We start from the raw sequence: 19,278 nt of genomic DNA, 5'->3' as shown, positions 1-19,278 counted from the left end.
CCCATGTAGATAACTTTTTTGAATAAACTTTATTTTAATATAGTTAAAATACAATGCTCTTACAATGCATTATGTAATTTATAGACTCATAACCTTAATAAACCTTTTTCTGTTCCAGTCATAATTGTATTTTAGGAAACTTAGTTTTGCCGAGTCATTTAGCTTCTCCAGTAAATGTATCTTGATTTAAGAATGTTTAGATGTTTGTACTGGAAAACAAGACAGAAACACTGAGGAAGAACATCATTTTTGCAGAGTACTGAAAGCAACATTTGGCCCTCAGTTGTCCTTTTTGTTGTTGTCCTCGCTGAAGAACGCCGTCAGCTCCTTTCCATCAGGAACATATTGTATGTTCTCAACCTCTCCTCCATAGTTACTGGGCTTCTGGAAGTGGATTTCTAGATGGTCCTGAAGATCTTCTTCATCCATCAGCCCCTGAATTCCCCCCAGCAGCACGGTGCGATTCGGGGCCCCCGAGTACGTCTATAAAACAAATGCATGCTCTACCTCACTGAACACATATTTCTGATATAGAAAATTAACATGATGTTGGAAACATACTTGAAATTTCTTGAGCTGGTAGTCATACAGCGGAGACACGTCAACCACCATGTCGCTGCCGGCGTCTACACAAAACTTCCCTCTGAGAACCAAATTCTCTGCAACTGAAAGTGAAACCATGAAGAACTATGAATCTGACAAAAATGATATCTGATAACTGGGCTGAAACATCTGTCCACAAACACAACAGACTAAATCAGGGGAAGTACCTGAAAAACCTATAGTGGCTGAATTATGACAAAAGCACAATGTACTCTTAATGAGTGCAGTTCAGTATGGGACATGTACTGGGAATTAATTCTAATATAGTTTCAATGAAGATATCCCTACTACCAGTGGTGTAGTCTAGTTTTTTGTAGTGAGCATACTGTGATTTTTTTACACCTGTCCCAGCGTGACACCCCATACCATACTCACTAATGCAAATACAGTAGTATGCATCTGATCTAGGCTACATGTAATTGAGAGCATTCTGAAAGACTCCTTATGTGTGTTTTATCAACATGTCAATTTATTATAAACAACACAAGACTTTAACAGCCAGTGACATTAACAGCTGGAGAGACTCTGGACTGATTTTCTACTATTTAGTGTCAATCACCATCTAACTCAGCCAGTTAAGATCTACATTTAGCCTTAGATGTTATATTTATATGGTCCCTGGATCATAAGTTTTATCAGCTGGCACATTTAAGAGTGAAAGTTGCAACTATTATTAACAATAATGGAAAGATGACGCTTATCAGCATGTCACAATATCACCCTGTTTACTTTCTGTTTTGATATCACCAGTCTGTCATCATGGTTATGCATGTTATGTAACCTATATCAAAAAAATCTCTCAACTAATGCTGTATAATATACATGGGAATCAGTTGGTACTACATTAATATTGAAGGTTAAAATGAACTGATTTGTATACAAATTTAAATTACAGTTAAGGATTTTTTTTTTTTATAATAATAAAGTTATACTAACTTTAAAATAATTTCTACTCCAATTCATTTTTTTGAAATATTAACATTTAAATGGTGGCTGTCAACTTGACAGATTTATTCAAACATGCATTATATAGGCTATAGAAGAACATTAAAAAGAACATTAAAAATTATACTTAATATGTAATACGGTGCATATCATTTCTTTCTATTCATTTTTCTAGCTAACGAGTTTATGGTCACAGAATATGTTTGTTCTGAGGTAAATGTGACGATATGTTTGTTTGTTTACAAGCTATTTTATTAACATCTTTCCGCGGTTGAAACACTGATTAAGCAATTACACGAGGCATGATTTCGGTAAGTTGTACTGTATCTTTTAACATACCTCCAGATGTTCATTCATGTTTATTTCGCATTGTAACTAATATTAAAGCGGAGGAGAGGATCAGTTCACGTGCGCTTCCTTCTCTTGAACTGCAGGCGCTACAGCGATCTGTCACGCCACATTAAAGAGCGCCAGAACTGTATTTATGTTTTTTATTTCGTAGTAAAATGGGCAGAATTTGAAATATGAAACTTTGTTTCATGTCAAAATCACCAAAGCACAAAGCTTATTGCGATTTATTGGATGGTTTACATATTCTCACGCTTTTTTAAGTGGGTATACGGATATCCTTGACCTTTCCTAGTGGGTATACGGCGTATACCTGCGCATCACGTAGACTACACCACTGCCTACTACTATAATAGAATGTTAGTTCAAAGTTGTCTGGTCTTTAATAAAGTTTTGAAAACATTTAGCACAAAAACATTATTTATACATCGTTCATGGAACATTATTTTAGTTGGATGTTCGTCTAATGTTTTTTTAGCCCTCTGGTAATATTCATGTTTCAGTCAAAAATGACCGAAAAAATTATTTAAATGAAATGATTGTACTATGTTTTAGATCAATAATGTTTTTTAATTAATATTTTGTATTTTTAGGAGGTTTTATGGTACTAAATTATATGTATGCAGTAACTATCCATTTATTCACTTTTTGAACATGGACCTGAAAATTAAATTTCTAACTTAAACTGTCATAAAACTGTCATAAACTGACTGAAGTTTGGTCTATTTTTAAAGACGACACATGGCAAATTATTGCTAAAGTGAAAAAAGTTTTAAAATTTTACATTTGTCATGAAAAATACAGAAAAATACCATTTTAAATTTTTATATGAAGTATATATTTTCCAAAACACGTTTTACTCTAAAACTGTGAGAAAATCAAAGCCATAAATCTAAACAAGCCATGTTCCAAATTTGAGGTTGATATCTCAAAAAATGAGCTATCAGTAAGACTTTGTTTGGGCGCAGTACCAAACGTTTCCAATAGATGAAATTCGGCTTCTCATTTTTGACCCCGAACAATACAAGTGTGTCCATTTTTTTCAGGACCATTTAATCTTTTCGAATCATGTCCGTGATTTTTTTTGTGTGTGTTCACACAGCAAGTGCCAAAACCTTTACCAAGTTTCGTACCATTCCGATGAAGTAAAAAATTCTAAAAAAAACAAAACGTAAAATTTTTCTGTCAAAAATGACCGAACAGCACCAGAGGGTTAAATGTCGCTACTTGTTTCAGAATGTTCAGAGAACTCTCTAAAGTAACATTCTCTTAATGTTTGCAAAATTATAAAATGGAATGTTCCCTTAACGATTGCACTAAGAAGAAGCGTTTTTAAAACATTTAAACGGCCAGAGCCATTTAAAGAACATTTCTGCAACTTAAAGGCCCACTGAAGTGCCTTGGAACACACAGCTTTATTCACTGTGTTGACATAATTTCCAATGAAACAGAAAGACAGGGTGGGATGTATCTAGAAACTCCTCACCTTTTTTCAAAATAGCCAATAGCATTTTGCCTAGATCACAGCTCGGCCAGAGCTGTTGAGCTCGTAAAACTCCATTTTCCTCATAATCTCTAACTGTTTCTCCTCCATATTGCTTTAAAATATAGCATTGTTTGTAGAATTCAAATGTGTCCGAACGTTTTGTGGTCTGCCCCGACTTGCGCATATGATCCGCTCTGTGCTCTCGTGTCTCTGAACCGGAGCAGACTGTGCTCGCACTATAGCGGTTCACGTGACACTAACGCGAAAATGAATTTTATTTGCGTCAATAGAAAGCATATTTACACTGTCTGAATCTTTCCCTATTTCCTATATAGTGCACTATGTGCCATTCATGATATAGAAACTAGTAAATGTGTGAACAAGTGACCGATTTCACCCGCCGCGTCTGTTTGTAGTGTAGGGGGCGGGACTTCAGATTCTAGAGAGCATTTGATTGGACAGAAGATTTGATGAGAAGCTAAAGTCCGCGTTGATGTCATGAAAATCCGTGATCCATTTTAGCTGAAGTGAGAGACTGTAAGTTCTGAATGCTTATATGTCCTAAATATATATCCGAATTTTGTCAATGTTTTGGAGCACACCAGCTTATTCATAACCTTAAGGCAAACATATTCATACTAAGAGTTAAAAAAAACTTAAATTTTAATTTCAGGGGGACTTTAGCAAAACGTTCTTAGAACATGTTTTTGTTAGCTAAGTATGTGCGTCCCAATTTGTGTGCTTGTGCACTATTCTATGCCATTTTGCAGCATAAATAGTGGGCCGATTACATAAACTGCTTAGACTAGTCTTACAAGTTAGACATCAGTTTCTTTTCTTTCAGACTGTTCATAACTTTTTTAAGTCAGTTACATAAAAACATAGCTTGGTCTAATTTGATATCGAAAAGTAAAAGTACCCCTAACAAACTGCTAGTTAGTCATACTAGTTCTTAAGATGCAGTTCTAACATAATAGGTACGTTTATCCAACTCCAAAAGGAAAAATACCCGGATGATGCACTTATTTACTTGAAGACACAAAATGTGGAATGTTGGATGCTTTATGCACTCAACTGTCACAGCTGTAACTCTTGTTTCTGCTTCTTCTTCACCTGTGTTTTGATCTGGAGATTCTGTACTCATTCAGCACCCTCTAATATATAACGGTGAAAACATGGATTGCGGGAAAATTCCGTCAGTGGCGGGGAAAGAGTTAATTATGTAGCATATGAAGACGGGCTATAAGACTAGACATACATAAGATAGTTGAGTACATAGTGAACTTCTATGATCAACAAAATCTTTCACATAACAATATAGAAATTGAAAACAACATCATGTGTGGAAAAAGACACACCTCCGGTGTTGACGAAGGTAACGCGGCCTGTGCCGTTATTCTTGTCGTACTCCAGTTTTTCCACTTCACCTCCACCTCGACTGGCTCTAGAGAAGGACAGCTCCAGCCGGTCTTTCATTCGCTCCTCAGGTAAAGTGGGCGGGGCGTTGCGGAACTTAATGGTCTTCTTTGATACCTTGACATGAATCTGCATGGACAGCAGTTCACATCAACAAAGAACAAATGATTCTGGACACAGAAGAAAGTTCTGATGGAAAACCTCTCAAATCACTTTACCTCAAACTTCACAGAAGGATCCAGAGTTAAAGAGTATGGCTTTATATCCATCTTGGCTTTGTCACAGGTCACCGAGCACTTCGCCAGTCTGAGGATCTGCTCCGCCACTGAAAGACACAAAACAGCGACACATTATGAGAAACATATACACAGTAGTGGCCAAAAGTGATGTCCGGAGGGGATATTTGTTTTTAATGACCCTACAAATATAATTAAACCATCAAATTATGAGGAAAATATTCGATATTTTTAAAATATTTTAAATATGAGGGAAGAACAAAACACTAAACTTGGTCCCCCTGTGGTGAAAATCAAGTTTTTTGTTGTTTAAATTGTGTATTCATGTTTTTATGTGAAACTTTATGTAGCCATCTTCACCTGGACTCCCTAGAAGAGTTTTTATATTTCAATGGGACCTTCCTGGTAAAAGAAAGGATAAATAAATATCCAAGGACCAGGACCTCTCTGTGGCAGCTCTTCCATAATATATACACGCAAATAAAACCAGAACAAATATACAGATCATGAACAATTTGATCTTGTCCATACCCTTCTCCTCCTCAAACGTGATGAGAGCCTGGCCGCCCTTCAAGAGGAACGATGGTCTTTGTGTGACTGTGAATACAGACGTCACGAGATCATCTCTCTCCTCTCCCTCACCCGTCTCAAGACCACGAGTAAACTTCACTGGTTTCACTGGGATTTTGGCTTGTATCTGCGTTCAGAGAGAATGAAGAGTTATTGGCCAGTTACAGACATGTATTCGTATACATTACCTTAGATTTCGGGAAAGGACCATATCTGAGTCTTAGACTAGTAGGGAGATTTTAAAAATGTATTAAAGAAGGATGTGACATGGCATTGAGGAACAAAAGCACCACATTTATCATTAAAATAAAGGTTCTTTATTGGCATTTATGGCTCTATGAAGAACCTTTAAAATCCCTGGAACCACTAGAGGTTCTTTAGATGATTGAAATGTTCTCTTGGCTCTTTTTAAAAAATGGCTCTTTTTAGAAAAGGTTCTTTGGGGAACCGAATGTGGTTCTTCTATGGCATCACTGTGAAAACCCCCATTTTTGGAACCTTTATTTTTTAGAGTGTATAAGTTAGTAAAAATTGTTCTGTTCTTGCTTAATATGAATACATTTGACTTGACATCATCTTCTGTCACACCTTTGTGCTTTATATTATCATGAAACACTTGTTATATGATTCAGCAACTTTGATAAATGCAAGTACAACTTTAGACTGTAATCAATTAATGAATAATCCATCTTGGGCAACAGTAAATATAAATGTGCACATTGTAATAATAAAACACAGGTCAACCTTGAATTTCCGCTGCAGAGAGTCACTTTCAGCCTTCTTAAATTGAAGCTTCTTTCGAAGATCATCAAGTTCTTTCTTCAGATCCTGATTGAATCGATCAATAGTCTTCATCTCCTCCTGAAACGATGAAGGATAAGCACAAATACTCATCAGCTGCTTTCAGTTAGAGTGGTTACCCAGCTAACAAAAACATTTTGCTAAAGAGTTCCCTTTAAAGCTATGAAAACTTATTTCTGAATGTTCCCTGAACATTCTAAACATCAAGTTTTAAAAATGTTTTTCTTGGTTATACAAATGTTAAAAGAAACATTCCATTTTAGGATTTTGCACACATCATGGGAATGTTACTTTTAAATGGTTCTCTGAAAATTATGAAACAAGCAGTAACATTTAAAGGTGCAGTGTGTAAATTTTAGCGGCATCTAGTGGTGAGGTTGCGAACTTCAACTAACGGCGCACACCCCTCGCTCCCCTCCCTTTTGGAGAAGCTACTGTGGCCGTCTGGCTGACATGTCGTCGTCTGAGAGAGCGGAGAGTAGCTTGTGTGAAACAATGAGGTTTCTTCTTAGTTTTAACAAAAAAACAGTCTCTGCTTCTAATAAACCAGGCGATTACGACTACTACTACTACTACTTTGTGCGTATTCAACGTAGTGACGATGCAAGCTGCCTCTAAAAACACAAACGATTCAAAAGAACAACAACATAGTGATGAAACGCACTCTGTAGAGTGTTTGTCCATTTAGGGCTGCTGTAGAAACATGCCGGCGCATAATGGCGACTCGACGTGGAGGGGGGACCCGCGCTGTATGTGATAGAAATGGCTCATTCTAAGGTAATAAAAACATAACGGTTCACTATATAAGGTCTTTATGCACCACTGAAAACATAGTTATGTCTATTATATTGCATTTCTGTCAGTAGATCCTCCCAAATTTTACACATTGCACCTTTAATAAACATTAGACGAATGTCCAACTAAGTTCCGTAAACAATGTATAGAGGGTATGCATTAATGTCACTTTCCCGCCGAAACACGCCCCCTCAGCCGGACTGAGTGGCAAAAGAGCCTGCTACTGCATGACTGGATTTACGCGAGTAAAACACGAGTTAAACTAATAAAAAAACTAAAGGTTGGACCCGAAGGTTGTTCCTGTTACAACTTACCAAAGATCCAGTAAGCCATGGATATTGACATGCAGCCAGGAATCGTGTTTCCTGACATTTATATGTGCCTGATTTCGACGCCGGGGAAATAGATAAAGCAAATTTGCCTGTTAACGCTTTATATAAATACAATATAGGTAGGTCTAAATCCGGGTGATCACTTATATCAATGTTATATATATATATATATAAATATATATATATATATATATATATATATATTAGTGCCACTTGAAAGTTTGTGAACCCCTTGCAGAATCTGTGAAAATGTGAAAAATTTTAACAAAATAAAAGAGATAATACAAAAAATGCATGTTATTTTTTATTTAGTACTGTCCTGATTAAGATATTTTACATAAAAGATGTTTACATATAATTCACAAGACAAAAAAATAGCTGAATTTATTAATATGACCCCATTCAAAAGTTTGTGAACCATTGATTCTTAATACTGTGTGTGGTTACCTGGATGATCTACGACTGTTTTTTTGTTTTGTGATGTTGTTCATGAGTCCCTTGTTTGTTTAGAGCAGTTAAATTGCCCAGCGTTCTTCAGAAAAATCCTCCAGGTCCTGCAGATTCTTCAGTTTTCCAGCATCTTTTGCATATTTGAACCCTTTCCAGCAGTGACTGAATGATTTTGAGATCCATCTTTTCACACTGAGGACAATTGAGGGACTCAAACACAACTATTAATCAAGGTTCAAACATTCACTGATGCTTCAGAAGGAAACACGATGCATTAAGAGCCGGGGGGTGAAAACGTTTTGAATTTGAAGATCAAGATAAATTGTACTTAATTTGTCTCCGGGAAACATGTAGGTATCTTCTGTTGCTTCCAAAGGGCAGTACTAAATGAAGAAAACTGATATTTAAACAAAATAAGAAAAATTTAGACATCTTCATCCTGTTCAAAAGTTTTCACCCCCCGACTCTTAATGCATCGTGTTTCCTTCTGGAGCATCAGTGAATGTTTGAACCTTTTTAATAGTTGTGTTTGAGTCCCTCAGTTGTCCTCAGTGTGAAAAGATGGATCTCAAAATCATACAGTCACTGCTGTAAAGGGTTCAGATATGCAGAAGATGCTGGAAATCTGAAGAATCTGCAGGACCTGGAGGATTTTTCTGAAGAACAGAGCTCAGTTTAACTGCTCAGACAAACAAGAGACTCATGAACAACATCACAAAACAAAAAAACAGTCGTAGATCATCCAGGTAACCACACACAGTATTAAGAATCAATGGTTCACAAACTTTTGAACGGGGTCATTTTAATAAATTCAGCTATTTTTTGTCTTGTGAATTATATGTAAACATCTTTTATGTAAAATATTTTAAATAACATGCATTTTGTATTATCTCTTTTATTTTGTAAAATTCTTTTAACTTTCAAGTGGCACTGTATATATATATATATATATATATATACAGTGCCACTTGAAAGTTTGTGAACCCCTTGCAGAATCTGTGAAAATGTGAAAAATTTTAACATATATATATATATATATATATATATATATATATATATATACAGGTGCTGGTCATATAATTAGAATATCATCAAAAAGTTCATTTTTTTATTATAAATTATTTTTAAAAATGAAACTTTCATATATTCTAGATTCCCTACATGTAAAGTAAAACATTTCAAAAGTTTTTTTTTTTAATTTTGATGATTAGAGCGTACAGCTAATGAAAGTCCAAAATCCAGTATTTCAAAATATTAGAATATTTCCTAAGATCAATCAAAAAATGGATCTGCAAAACAGAAAAGTTCAAGTTCTTTAAAGTATGTTCTTTTGTGCACTCAATACTTGATCGGCAGGACATATTACAGCAAACGACTTGCTCCTAGCACAAATTACTGCATCAGTGAAGTGTGGCATGGAAGTGATCAGCCTGTGGCACTGCTGAGGCACTATTGAGCCTTCAGATCATCTGTATATTGTTGGATCGACTGTTTCTCATCTTTCTCTTGAAAATATCCCATAGATTCAGGTCAGGCATGTTGGCTGGCCAATAAAGCACAGTAATATCATGGTCAGCAAACCACTTGGAAGTGGTTTTTGCACTGTGGGCAGGTGCTAAAGTCCTGCTGGAAAAGGAAATCAGCATCTCCATAAAGCTTGTCAGCAGATGGAAGCATAAAGTGCTCCAAAATCTCCTGGAAGATGGCTGCATTGACTTTGCACTTGATGAAACACAATGGACCAACACCAGCGGACGTCACGGCCCCCCCAAATCATTATTGACTTCAGAAACTTCACACTAGACTTCAAGCAGCTTGGATTCTGTGCCTCTCCAGTCTTCCTTCAGACTCTGGGACCATGATTTCAACATGAAATGCAAAATTTACTTTTATCTGAAAAGAGGACTTTCGACCACTGTTCACTGTCCAGTTCTTTTTCTCCTTAGCCCAGGTAAGATGCTTCTGACGTTGTCTCTGGTTCAGAAGTGGCTTGGTAGTCCTTTTCCTGAAGATGTCTGAGTGTGGTGACTCTTGATGCGCTGACTCCGGCTTCATTCTACTCATTGTGAAGCTCTCCCAAGTGTTTGAATCAGCTTTACTTGTCAGTATTCTCAAGCTTGCGGTCATCCCTGTTGCTTGTGCACCTTTGCCTACCCAATTTCTTCCTTCCAGTCAACTTTGCATTTAATATGCTTTGATATACACTCTGTAAACAGCCACCCCATTCAGTAATGACCTTCTGTGACTTACTCTCTTTGTGGAGGGTGTCAATGATTGTCTCCTGGACCATTGCCAAGTCAGCAGTCTTCCCCATTAGTGTGGTTTCAAAGAACAAAAGATACCCGGAATTTATACTGTAGGGATGGTCATTTAATGAAACTCAAATGTAAATATTCTAATATTTTGAGATACTGGATTTTGGACTTTCATGAGCTGTACGCTCTAATCAACAAATTAAAAAAAAAAAAACTTTTGAAATGTTTTACTTTACATGTAGGGAATCTAGAATATATGAAAGTTTCATTTTTTAAAATAATTTACAATAAAAAAATGAACTTTTTCACGATATTCTAATTATATGACCAGCACCTGTATATAAAATCCAGTCCTAAAACTTCTATAGTTTTTGTTATAGTGTTTATTTAAAAACATCAAATTATTCAGAATATAAGATGGTAAATATTTAATTGTTGAGTTGTCAATATAATAATACAATATATAGCCTAGGGTATGATTTTACCCCAAAATCCAACATATTGACAAAATGATAACTGCAAAACCACGTTTCTCTGCCTGGAGTCCAGTTATTTATGTGAATTGCAGATTCATTTATCTGTTCTTTAGCTTTCGGCAGTCTGCACAAATATATACCTCAGATTTCTTGTCAAATCTATTTGTACAGAAAATCTCAATCTCGTTTTGAATGAATATTAGTGTATTTTTCGCGGCATTCACGCTGAAAACCAATGATGTCACGTGATTACCCTCTATAAATAATGTTTTGGTGCTAACGTTATTACTCTGTTCTATTAACGTTACTGGAAGAACGTTTAAGTTCATAACTTTGAGAGAACATTGGCAAGTAAGGTCTGAGAAAGTTCCAGATTATCTGATCACGACTCGTGTACCTGTACTTCTTGACAATCTATCTTAAATTTTTCATTCAGTTTTTCTTCACGATCCATGAATGTCTGGAGTTCTGCCTCGGCTTTTCTCTTTTCATCGTCTGCTTCAGCTTTTTCCAGCAGCAATCTGGATCTTACAGTATCAGCAGACTCTATGAGATCCTGCGAAGACATCATTAATAATGCAAATGTTCGATATAGATCATTTATTATGAACTGTTCGTATAGTTTGTGTGTGTGTGTGTTTACCTTGTATTTCTGTAGCTCCGCCACAGCAGCGCTCATCTCGTCTTCAAAGCTTTGAATCTGAACACGATTTTTGACAAGTTAACAAGATTTTCACCAAAGCATGTCGAACTAAATTACTCTAGAAACCTAAAAAGTGTGAAATGGACGTTATAAAACACGTACCTCGTCGTTTACTCGGTCTCGAGCGCTGTCAGACATGTCTCAAGCGAAATCGAAAGTGTCTCTGAGGTAAAAAAGACGAATCAAACCACCAAATACTTGTCGAACGACTATATGATAAGATATTTTTAGTGCAAATTAGCCTAGTCACCACTTATTATTTACCTCCCAACTTCCTGATCCTGAACTCGCCTCGTATTGATTAGAAGTCACATGAGCGACGAATCCTAAAGTAAAAGTGAAAGTACAGACTGAATCGGTGCGACTTTAATTCCGTGTTGTGTGATCCGAGTTTCTTAGTGTACAAATATGTCTTGTCAGGTTGACAGTCACTTATGAGCGTTTTGTCACAGTTTTGTGACTTTATGAGAAAGTTACTTCTCAACTCTTTGGAAACATGGAAGAGAGAAGTCTGATTCTCGAGGGTTTGCCGGATGATTTTGACCGTGTGAAATCAAAGGTTGAGCTTTATTTTAAAAATAAAAGACGATCAGGAGGAGAGATCGTGCAGATTCAAGAACATCAAGAGGACAAACGAAAAGCACTTCTTATTTATATGAACGAAGAAGGTGAGTCTATCTTCAACATAGACAACTTATGGAAGCTTATTTCCGCCACCGGCGCCACAGAATAAAAAATAAAAGTAATTGCCACTGTTTATTTCACAATTCTGACGTTTCCCCCTCGCTATTCTGAGAAAATATATAAAGTCTGAAATATGTAAGATAAAAACTCGCAATTATGAGGAAAAATGTCAGAATTATGAGATATAAATTCGCAATTCTGAGGTAAAAAGTCATAATTTTGATATACATTTAGTAGAAAGGTAGGTAAGTTTTGCTTTTAATGGTTTATTCATGCATTTATTTTATGTTTTCATTAAGTTATTTACTCATTTTTAATGTATTATTGTTATTTTATTGATTTTTTATCGATTTTATATATCCATATTTTTTGCCCCACAACGCTTTGCGCGAATTATGGGAGTAACTTCCGTTAAACTCTAAACAATCAGTGAAAGTTTCGCTCTATAAACACTAAAAAGCATTTAAACTGGGCACAATGAAATTACATTAATCTACTCACCCTTCAACCATCGAACTTTAAAAGTATTTTAAAAGTGTGAAAATATTAATAAACAACTACAACAGACCATGAATACCCCAAAAGCTCGATTAGCATATTTTCTGCTGCAATATTATTATTTTGCATATTATATTACTGTAGTAGGTTAATATTTGCCTATGTAACATACACTCATAAAAAATAAAGGTTCATGTCAGTGATGCCATAAGAGCAATTTTTGGTTCTCCAATTGAAAACAAAATAATTTTTCTTAGCATAAAGAACATTTTAAAAATATCTTTTCTGCTATAAAGAACCATTTGGGCAATGAAAGGATCTTTCATGGAAGCACTGATGCCAATAAAGAACCTGTATTTTTGAAGAGTGTATGTTGCCTTAATCAAAAAAAGTTTATTAACACTGAGTGATAATATTTCAAAGTGATCTTCACGGACAATAAATGTTGTATTTAACTGATTTAGAAACGTTATAGTAAACCCTGCTAATAGGGATTAGAAGTGAAAAGGGAAAAAAATTACATTTTAAAGCATCCGTGTAAAAACAAACCTGGAAAGAGGCGGTGAGTTTTTGAGGAGAAAAACGAGAGATTCTGAGTGCATTCCAGTGAATTATTCATGGCATATATCGTAAATTAAATTGGGCCACAAATGCACAGAATATTTTGTATTTTTTCACACTGTCACAGCAGAATGAGGAAGGAAAAAAGAGAAAATCATGAGGAAAAGAATGCAGTGACTGAAAACAGTTCTTGCCAGATATTCTTGATATGTCATGTTAAAATATCAAGTGTTAAGTTATTCTCCTGACGTCTGGAAGTAGTAAATGAAGGAAATTTTAATGTTCATTCAGTCAAACTGATAGATAAGGGTTATTTGTTGTACAGCCTTAGGATTTGAAACAATTTGTTTCAGTTTTTTTGAGTGGAATTTCCCCAAACCGGAAGTGCCTCCCATAATCTGAAACACAGTAGGCTCATTAGGAAAAAGGTGGATATCTTCTTGCATACAAACAATGGTTTTAGTGCTGCTATGTGTCGGTTGCCTTGAAGATAGATTGTTGGTGACTGCGATCTATTTTTTGTTTTTATTATGCCAAAGCTACAATAAGGGGAAAGGGAAATAGCCTGTTGTGGGATTGGGTTAGGAATGTTCCTTCTTTTTTTTCTTTTCTTTTTTTACATAGTGGATTTTCTCTATATTTGTTATAAATGCCAACAAATAAAGTATTAAGAAAAAGAATTGTGAGATATAAACTCACAATTCTGAGGAAAAATGTCAGAATTGTGAGATATACATTTAGAATTATACGATATAAACTCGCAATTCTGAGGAAAAATATTAAAATTTGAGATATAAACTCGCAATTCTGCGCTGTAAATTTTCACGATTTGTTAACAAAACATTTTTTTCTTTTGTCAAATAAACTTACATAATGTGGTTTAGACAACATAATATTTTGAGTTTCTGTTGATTAAACCAATCACCTTCATTGTATTAACTCAAATTTTTAATTTCAATGAACTCAAAATTTTAAGGCAACCAAGTGACTTTTTTAAGTTAAACCAACAATTCTTTTTTACAGTGTGAGGAAAAATAGAATTCTGAGATATAAATTTAGAATTCTAAGATATAAACTGGCAATTCTGAGGAAAAATATCAGAATTCTGAGATATACATTTAGAATTGTGAGATATAAATTCGCAATTCTGAGGACAAATAGAATTCTGAGACAAATTTAGAATTGTGAGATATAAACTCGCAATTCTGAGGAAAAATATCAGAATTGTGAGATATACATTTAGAATTCTAAGATATAAACTCACAATTCTGAGGAAAAAAGTCAGAATTCTTATAGGCTAAATTTAGAATTGCGAGATAAAAGCTCGGAATTAAATTTTTTATTCTGTGTCGAAAACAAGCTTCCACAACCTTATGTACAACTTACATGATTTAAAAAAATAGAAATGGAAGAGTTCTACAGAGAATTCCCCTGTTTTCCAGATCTGACGAAGGTGCTTGACAAAAGAATCCATAAAGTTGATTTCAAACGTCATGGATCAGTTGAAGTGACAGTGAAACTACCAGAAGACACAAAAAGCAAAAAGATCAGACCACCAGTTCTGCCAAAGCCCAAGCTGGAGAAGAGCACTCTCCTCAAGTCACAGCCCACTCCTGCAAGCCAGGTCATTCTCTGTAATTTTTTATGAATTATTAGAATTATTAGAGTACAAGTTTCCTGATCCATGCCTCTTTTGAAAGACAAGGAAGCAATGGGACATTTAAGCAACTCCAGCTTAATATGTGTCCATAAATACAGATGTGTGATTGAGAAAAGAAGTGTTACATTACTGTAATTTAAAATGAGGTCAGATGAATGTTCATGTACTCACACACTTCCTCCTTATTGTACAAAGGTCTCTGCAGTAAAACAGCCTGGAACAGAAATTAAAGGTCATAAAGGTTGGACTATAATGCTTTTACTCTTAGTGTTTAAAATTATTCAGATTTCAAAACATTACCAATGACACTTTGGTCACATGTATATATTTGTTCATAATACAGACAATGAGGAGGATTCAGAAGTACCAGATCTTCTAATTACCACCCCTCGTCCAGTTGATAAGGACACACTTCAGATGTATTTTGAGCAGTTTGCAGAGCAATTTGAGCTAGCAAAGCATGGAAATAACAGCTGGATTCTGAAGCTCTACAGCCAATCAGGTATGATTTACAGACCAAAGCTGCACTGGGAGTGTGTTTACTATCCATTCAAAAGTGTCATAATGTAACATGAAACAAACTGGTTTTGCTACTCTATTTTTGGTGCATCACTTACTCATGATGCCTAATTCTGTTTCAAAGAAACGACTAGCACTAGCGTACAGTCAGAGCTTACCTAAAAGATTGTGATGGAATCATCTTTGAGATCAAAATTAACATAATGTTGACCCTTTTCTCAGATTTCAAGGAGATTTTTGGCAAGGAAGAACATGATTTTGGTGTATCTTTAAAAGTGTATAAAGACGGAAGTCTGGGAGAGAAGTCAGACCCCCGTCGCTTCATCTTGACTGGGTTTGATGGAGACACAGACCTGCAAGATAATCTCAGTGTTCATTGGCAGCTGTAGCAAGACGACAGAACACACTTGGGAGACACTTGATGAAGATAGGATTGTTGTCACTTTTAAACAAGATATTGGTAAGTTTGGAAGCCACAGCACTTTCCCTCTGGGTGTCTGTGTTATCGTCTCTCTCTGTGGTGTTTTGACCATTTCTGGGATGGCTGCTTAGGCAGTTTCATCAGCAGAAGTAATGCGACACCAGGTATGACACAAGTGTTTTTTGCTAGTTTCAGTCTGACGCAGTTATCATTTTCACGTCCAGCACCCATGTTATTTATATAGCAAATGCACTCATGCCCATCTGTTCACCCATGGGCGTGCTGGTCTGAAAATGAGGTGTGTTCAGGCGCGTTGTTGGCGTGTTGGCAACTGAAAATGACTGCACCATTGACCAACTGAAACCTAGTCTAAAGTCAATGGCGCAGTGTTTTTTTTTTTTTTTTGTTATTTAAAGAGCGCGTTAGTGCTAGTATAGGTGGGTGCACAATGCACATACACTCTGCATTGTATACACACAGGGACTCGCAGCAGCACACAAACATTTTTAAAAACTAAAAATATAAGGATTCCTCTCTGGAGAAGTGTTCAGTCTTTCCGCTTGCAAATTCCATCATGTAAATAGCGAATCCGTCATGGTGCAATAAGATGAGACTCTGATTGGTTTATTGCACGTTACACCCAAAACACTTCCATGACTCATTAAGAGACTAGGTACAACCCTTTTGGACCATGCGCCTGGCGCACAGACCATTTTTCTGTCATTAATGTAGCAAAAGAGGATTCAGCACCTGCACCTGCGCCATGCGCTTCAGACCATGTGCTTAGATCGTTAAAATAGGGCCCTAAGAGTTAAATATAGCTGCAAGTAGCAATTACGGGGCCAAGCACAAAGGCAGCACGACAAGCCAGCCAACATACTGAGTTTCGTAATGATACGCTAATGTGTTCATAAAATGCAGCATTTTAGCACAAAATTCAAAATGGCCAACGGCCAAAATGGATGATATGGGAAAATTGGGTATCATTACCAAATTTATGATTTTTGGACAAACCCATCGGAAGTTATAAGCAAAAATAGCCATTTTTTGTATCTCTGGACCAGTAGGTGGCACTGCACCGAAACGCTGCATGTTGCCACAGGTCTTGCTTGTTATAACATGTGCCAAGTTTGGTCTGAATACGACAAAACGTTGTGGAGATACAGCCTTATGTCTATTTTCGCAAGCGCTACGTAAAATTCGTTTGCACGTTTTTTGAAAACGGTTTGAGAAATCGACTTGGATTCCATAACTTTTTGTCGGCATGGTTTGAAGATGATCTGGTTCAATTTTCATGAAAATTGGAGTAACGGCCTAGGAGGAGTTTGAAAAAGTAGGTTTTTCGGAAAATTCAAAATGGCGGGAAGATTTTCATGACAGAAAATGACATCATAGGGTGCAATTGAATCGTCTTGAGCCAAGGAATCAGAGGAAAAAAAGAATTTTGTTTCTAACCCTTATGGTTCAAAAGATATTAGCATAAACATGAGTGAAAATTTGGACAGGTGGTGGCGCTAGAGGGATTGACTTAGAGACACCAAATTTGCTATGGACACATTTCAGAATGGCCTCTATCAGTGTGCCAAATTTCATAACTTTCCCGCATACGGTTCTATGGGCTGCCATAGACTTCCAGAGCAGAAACGGAAGAATAATAAGAACGATTACAATAGGTGCCTACACACCTTCAGTGCTTGGCCCCTAATGACGACATGCTCAATTCTGTGAACATTTCAAAAGAACATGTATAGATAATTTTTCTTCTTTTTTCATTTTATCAACAGATGTGAAGTCATTTATAAAAAAATGCACTTCAAAGCAACTGTTGGGTCGAGACATCGGAGTGACGCGTTTGGAGCGAACGGATTCGATCCTGGTCCAGGGAGATTTGGAGAAGATCAGTGAAGAAATTCTCACCCTTTACTTCAGCAATAAGAAGAAGAGCAGAGGAGGAGAGATTGAGAACTTCATATGGATCAACAGACGAACAAGCGCAGTCATCACCTTTGAAAACTGTGATAGTAGGTTTTCAGATTAGTTGCAGTGATGAAACATTCGTTTAGATTTACAGCACAGTACACTGAAGAAAACAACAACTATTTTTCTGACCTCATTGGCAGATATTTGTTCTTGTTTTTAGCAAAAACTCACTTATTTATCATTTAAGAATGTTAAGATATTTGTACTGGAAAACTTGACAAAAACACTGAGGAAAAAAAAGGCATGTATGGCAAAATCTGACGATGCCATCAAATTTTACTCCCTCGACGTCACAGTCCAAGATATTTTGCATCCATCCTCAAATATCACAACAATCACATACTGAAGCCTTTTTTTGACAAATTGAAATACATGAAATTGAAATTCATGCAAAGGTATAGTGATAACAGAGAGAAAACAACCAAAATACTGTTGACAATATGACGAGTGTCACATATAGTTTTAATCGTAACCCAGCAAATTAGACATGTTATAGACCACTGTTATATGAATGAAGGACTTTTCAAGGACTTTCAAGAGCTTCAGACAACTTTTTCATCACTTCAAAGCTCAAAAGTCTGTATATTATCAATTTTAAATGTGATGACCAAAAATATTTTCTGTTCATCCTTCATCAAGATTTGTAAAACCAAAAGTTTCACGATGTAGAAAAAAATAACACTTGGTGAAAAACAAACACTTTTATTTTCAAATATAAAAAGTCATTAAATATAACCAGTAGGCAGAGGAACACTTATTGGCTCATTTCCACTCCCCCCCACATTTTGCTTTTGAATTTATTTTTAGACATCATGAAATCACTATCTTTTGTCTATTTAGGCTATGTCACTTTATACTGAAGTATGAAGTATATAATTGTAGGAAAAGACAGTCTCATGAAAAACAAAAACTTTTCTTCAAATTGCAAATGATATTATACAGAAAGCGCTTCCTTTATAATCACTGAAGCTGTCAGTTAGTTCAGCGCAAATCCATTTAGTGCGAAAACTCCCATTTTAATCAATAAATCTGACTAAACTTCACAATGAAGTGTGTGTTACAACGAGAGGATTTGTTCACGTGTAGATCTTAGTAAACTTGCGCTAAACAAACTCATTCAGCATTTTGAGAGATACAGAGTGGATTCTTACTACTGGTAACTTAAACACCTCTGGTCATTATTTTCAACAAAAATGCCTGTGATTGGCCTCAATACTCAATGCTGCAAAATCATGTTGTAAATAGACACATTTGCAGCGCCACTGAACTGACGTGACACCAATATAACAACCAGATCGCTTTAGTTTAGTCACTTTTCTGTTCTATTAAAACATTAGAAATTATATGATACACGTAGTGGTATACTTTGCATTGACCTGACCGGGCAAGCCAAGGTATAGCAATCGTCAAACCCTGCCATACTCAATTGATGCCCCTGTTTGCATCATTGACTGTTATTTTCCTGTGTATTACATTGAAGCTGTTTTGAAACAATCTGTATTGTGTAAGGCGCTAAAGAAATAAAGCTGACTTGACTTG

At 35.9% G+C, this 19,278-nt stretch overlaps 2 protein-coding genes across 2 annotated transcripts in view; one reads left to right on the top strand and one right to left on the bottom strand.

The window, feature by feature from the left end:
- Positions 1–10: 10 nt before the first annotated feature.
- Positions 11–11,849, bottom strand: nmi (N-myc (and STAT) interactor). Its single transcript, XM_051905324.1, has 10 exons — positions 11,681–11,849; positions 11,519–11,579; positions 11,357–11,413; positions 11,111–11,269; positions 6,349–6,465; positions 5,566–5,731; positions 5,017–5,123; positions 4,741–4,927; positions 562–665; positions 11–483 (listed from the first exon to the last, which is right to left on the bottom strand). The coding sequence occupies exons 2-10, from the start codon at positions 11,552–11,554 to the stop codon at positions 280–282; spliced, it is 1,137 nt and encodes a 378-aa protein (XP_051761284.1). The 5' UTR covers positions 11,555–11,579; positions 11,681–11,849; the 3' UTR covers positions 11–279.
- The window catches only part of parp14rs3 (poly(ADP-ribose) polymerase family member 14-related sequence 3), a 25,083-nt gene continuing 17,634 nt past the window's right edge, over positions 11,830–19,278 (top strand). Inside the window, 7 exon segments of the mRNA XM_051905297.1 lie at positions 11,830–12,084; positions 14,602–14,783; positions 15,015–15,060; positions 15,163–15,321; positions 15,561–15,691; positions 15,693–15,798; positions 17,544–17,780. Of these exon segments, the coding sequence (XP_051761257.1) occupies positions 11,913–12,084; positions 14,602–14,783; positions 15,015–15,060; positions 15,163–15,321; positions 15,561–15,691; positions 15,693–15,798; positions 17,544–17,780 (1,033 nt within the window). The 5' untranslated portion in view covers positions 11,830–11,912.

This window comes from Ctenopharyngodon idella, chromosome 9, assembly GCF_019924925.1.
Source record: "Ctenopharyngodon idella isolate HZGC_01 chromosome 9, HZGC01, whole genome shotgun sequence".
NCBI classification, from domain to species: domain Eukaryota; kingdom Metazoa; phylum Chordata; class Actinopteri; order Cypriniformes; family Xenocyprididae; genus Ctenopharyngodon; species Ctenopharyngodon idella.
This window is presented reverse-complemented; position numbering and strand designations above follow the sequence as displayed.

Bases quoted from the DNA above. Each gene is read 5' to 3' on its own strand.
- nmi (XM_051905324.1), bottom strand. From the start codon at position 11,554: ATGTCTGACAGCGCTCGAGACCGAGTAAACGACGAG. The intron at 6,466-11,110 runs GTACACGAGTCG...TCATCGTTTCAG, and splicing joins TAGATTGTCAAGAAGTACAG to GAGGAGATGAAGACTATTGA. The intron at 5,732-6,348 runs GTTGACCTGTGT...CTCTGAACGCAG, and splicing joins CTCTGCAGCGGAAATTCAAG to ATACAAGCCAAAATCCCAGT.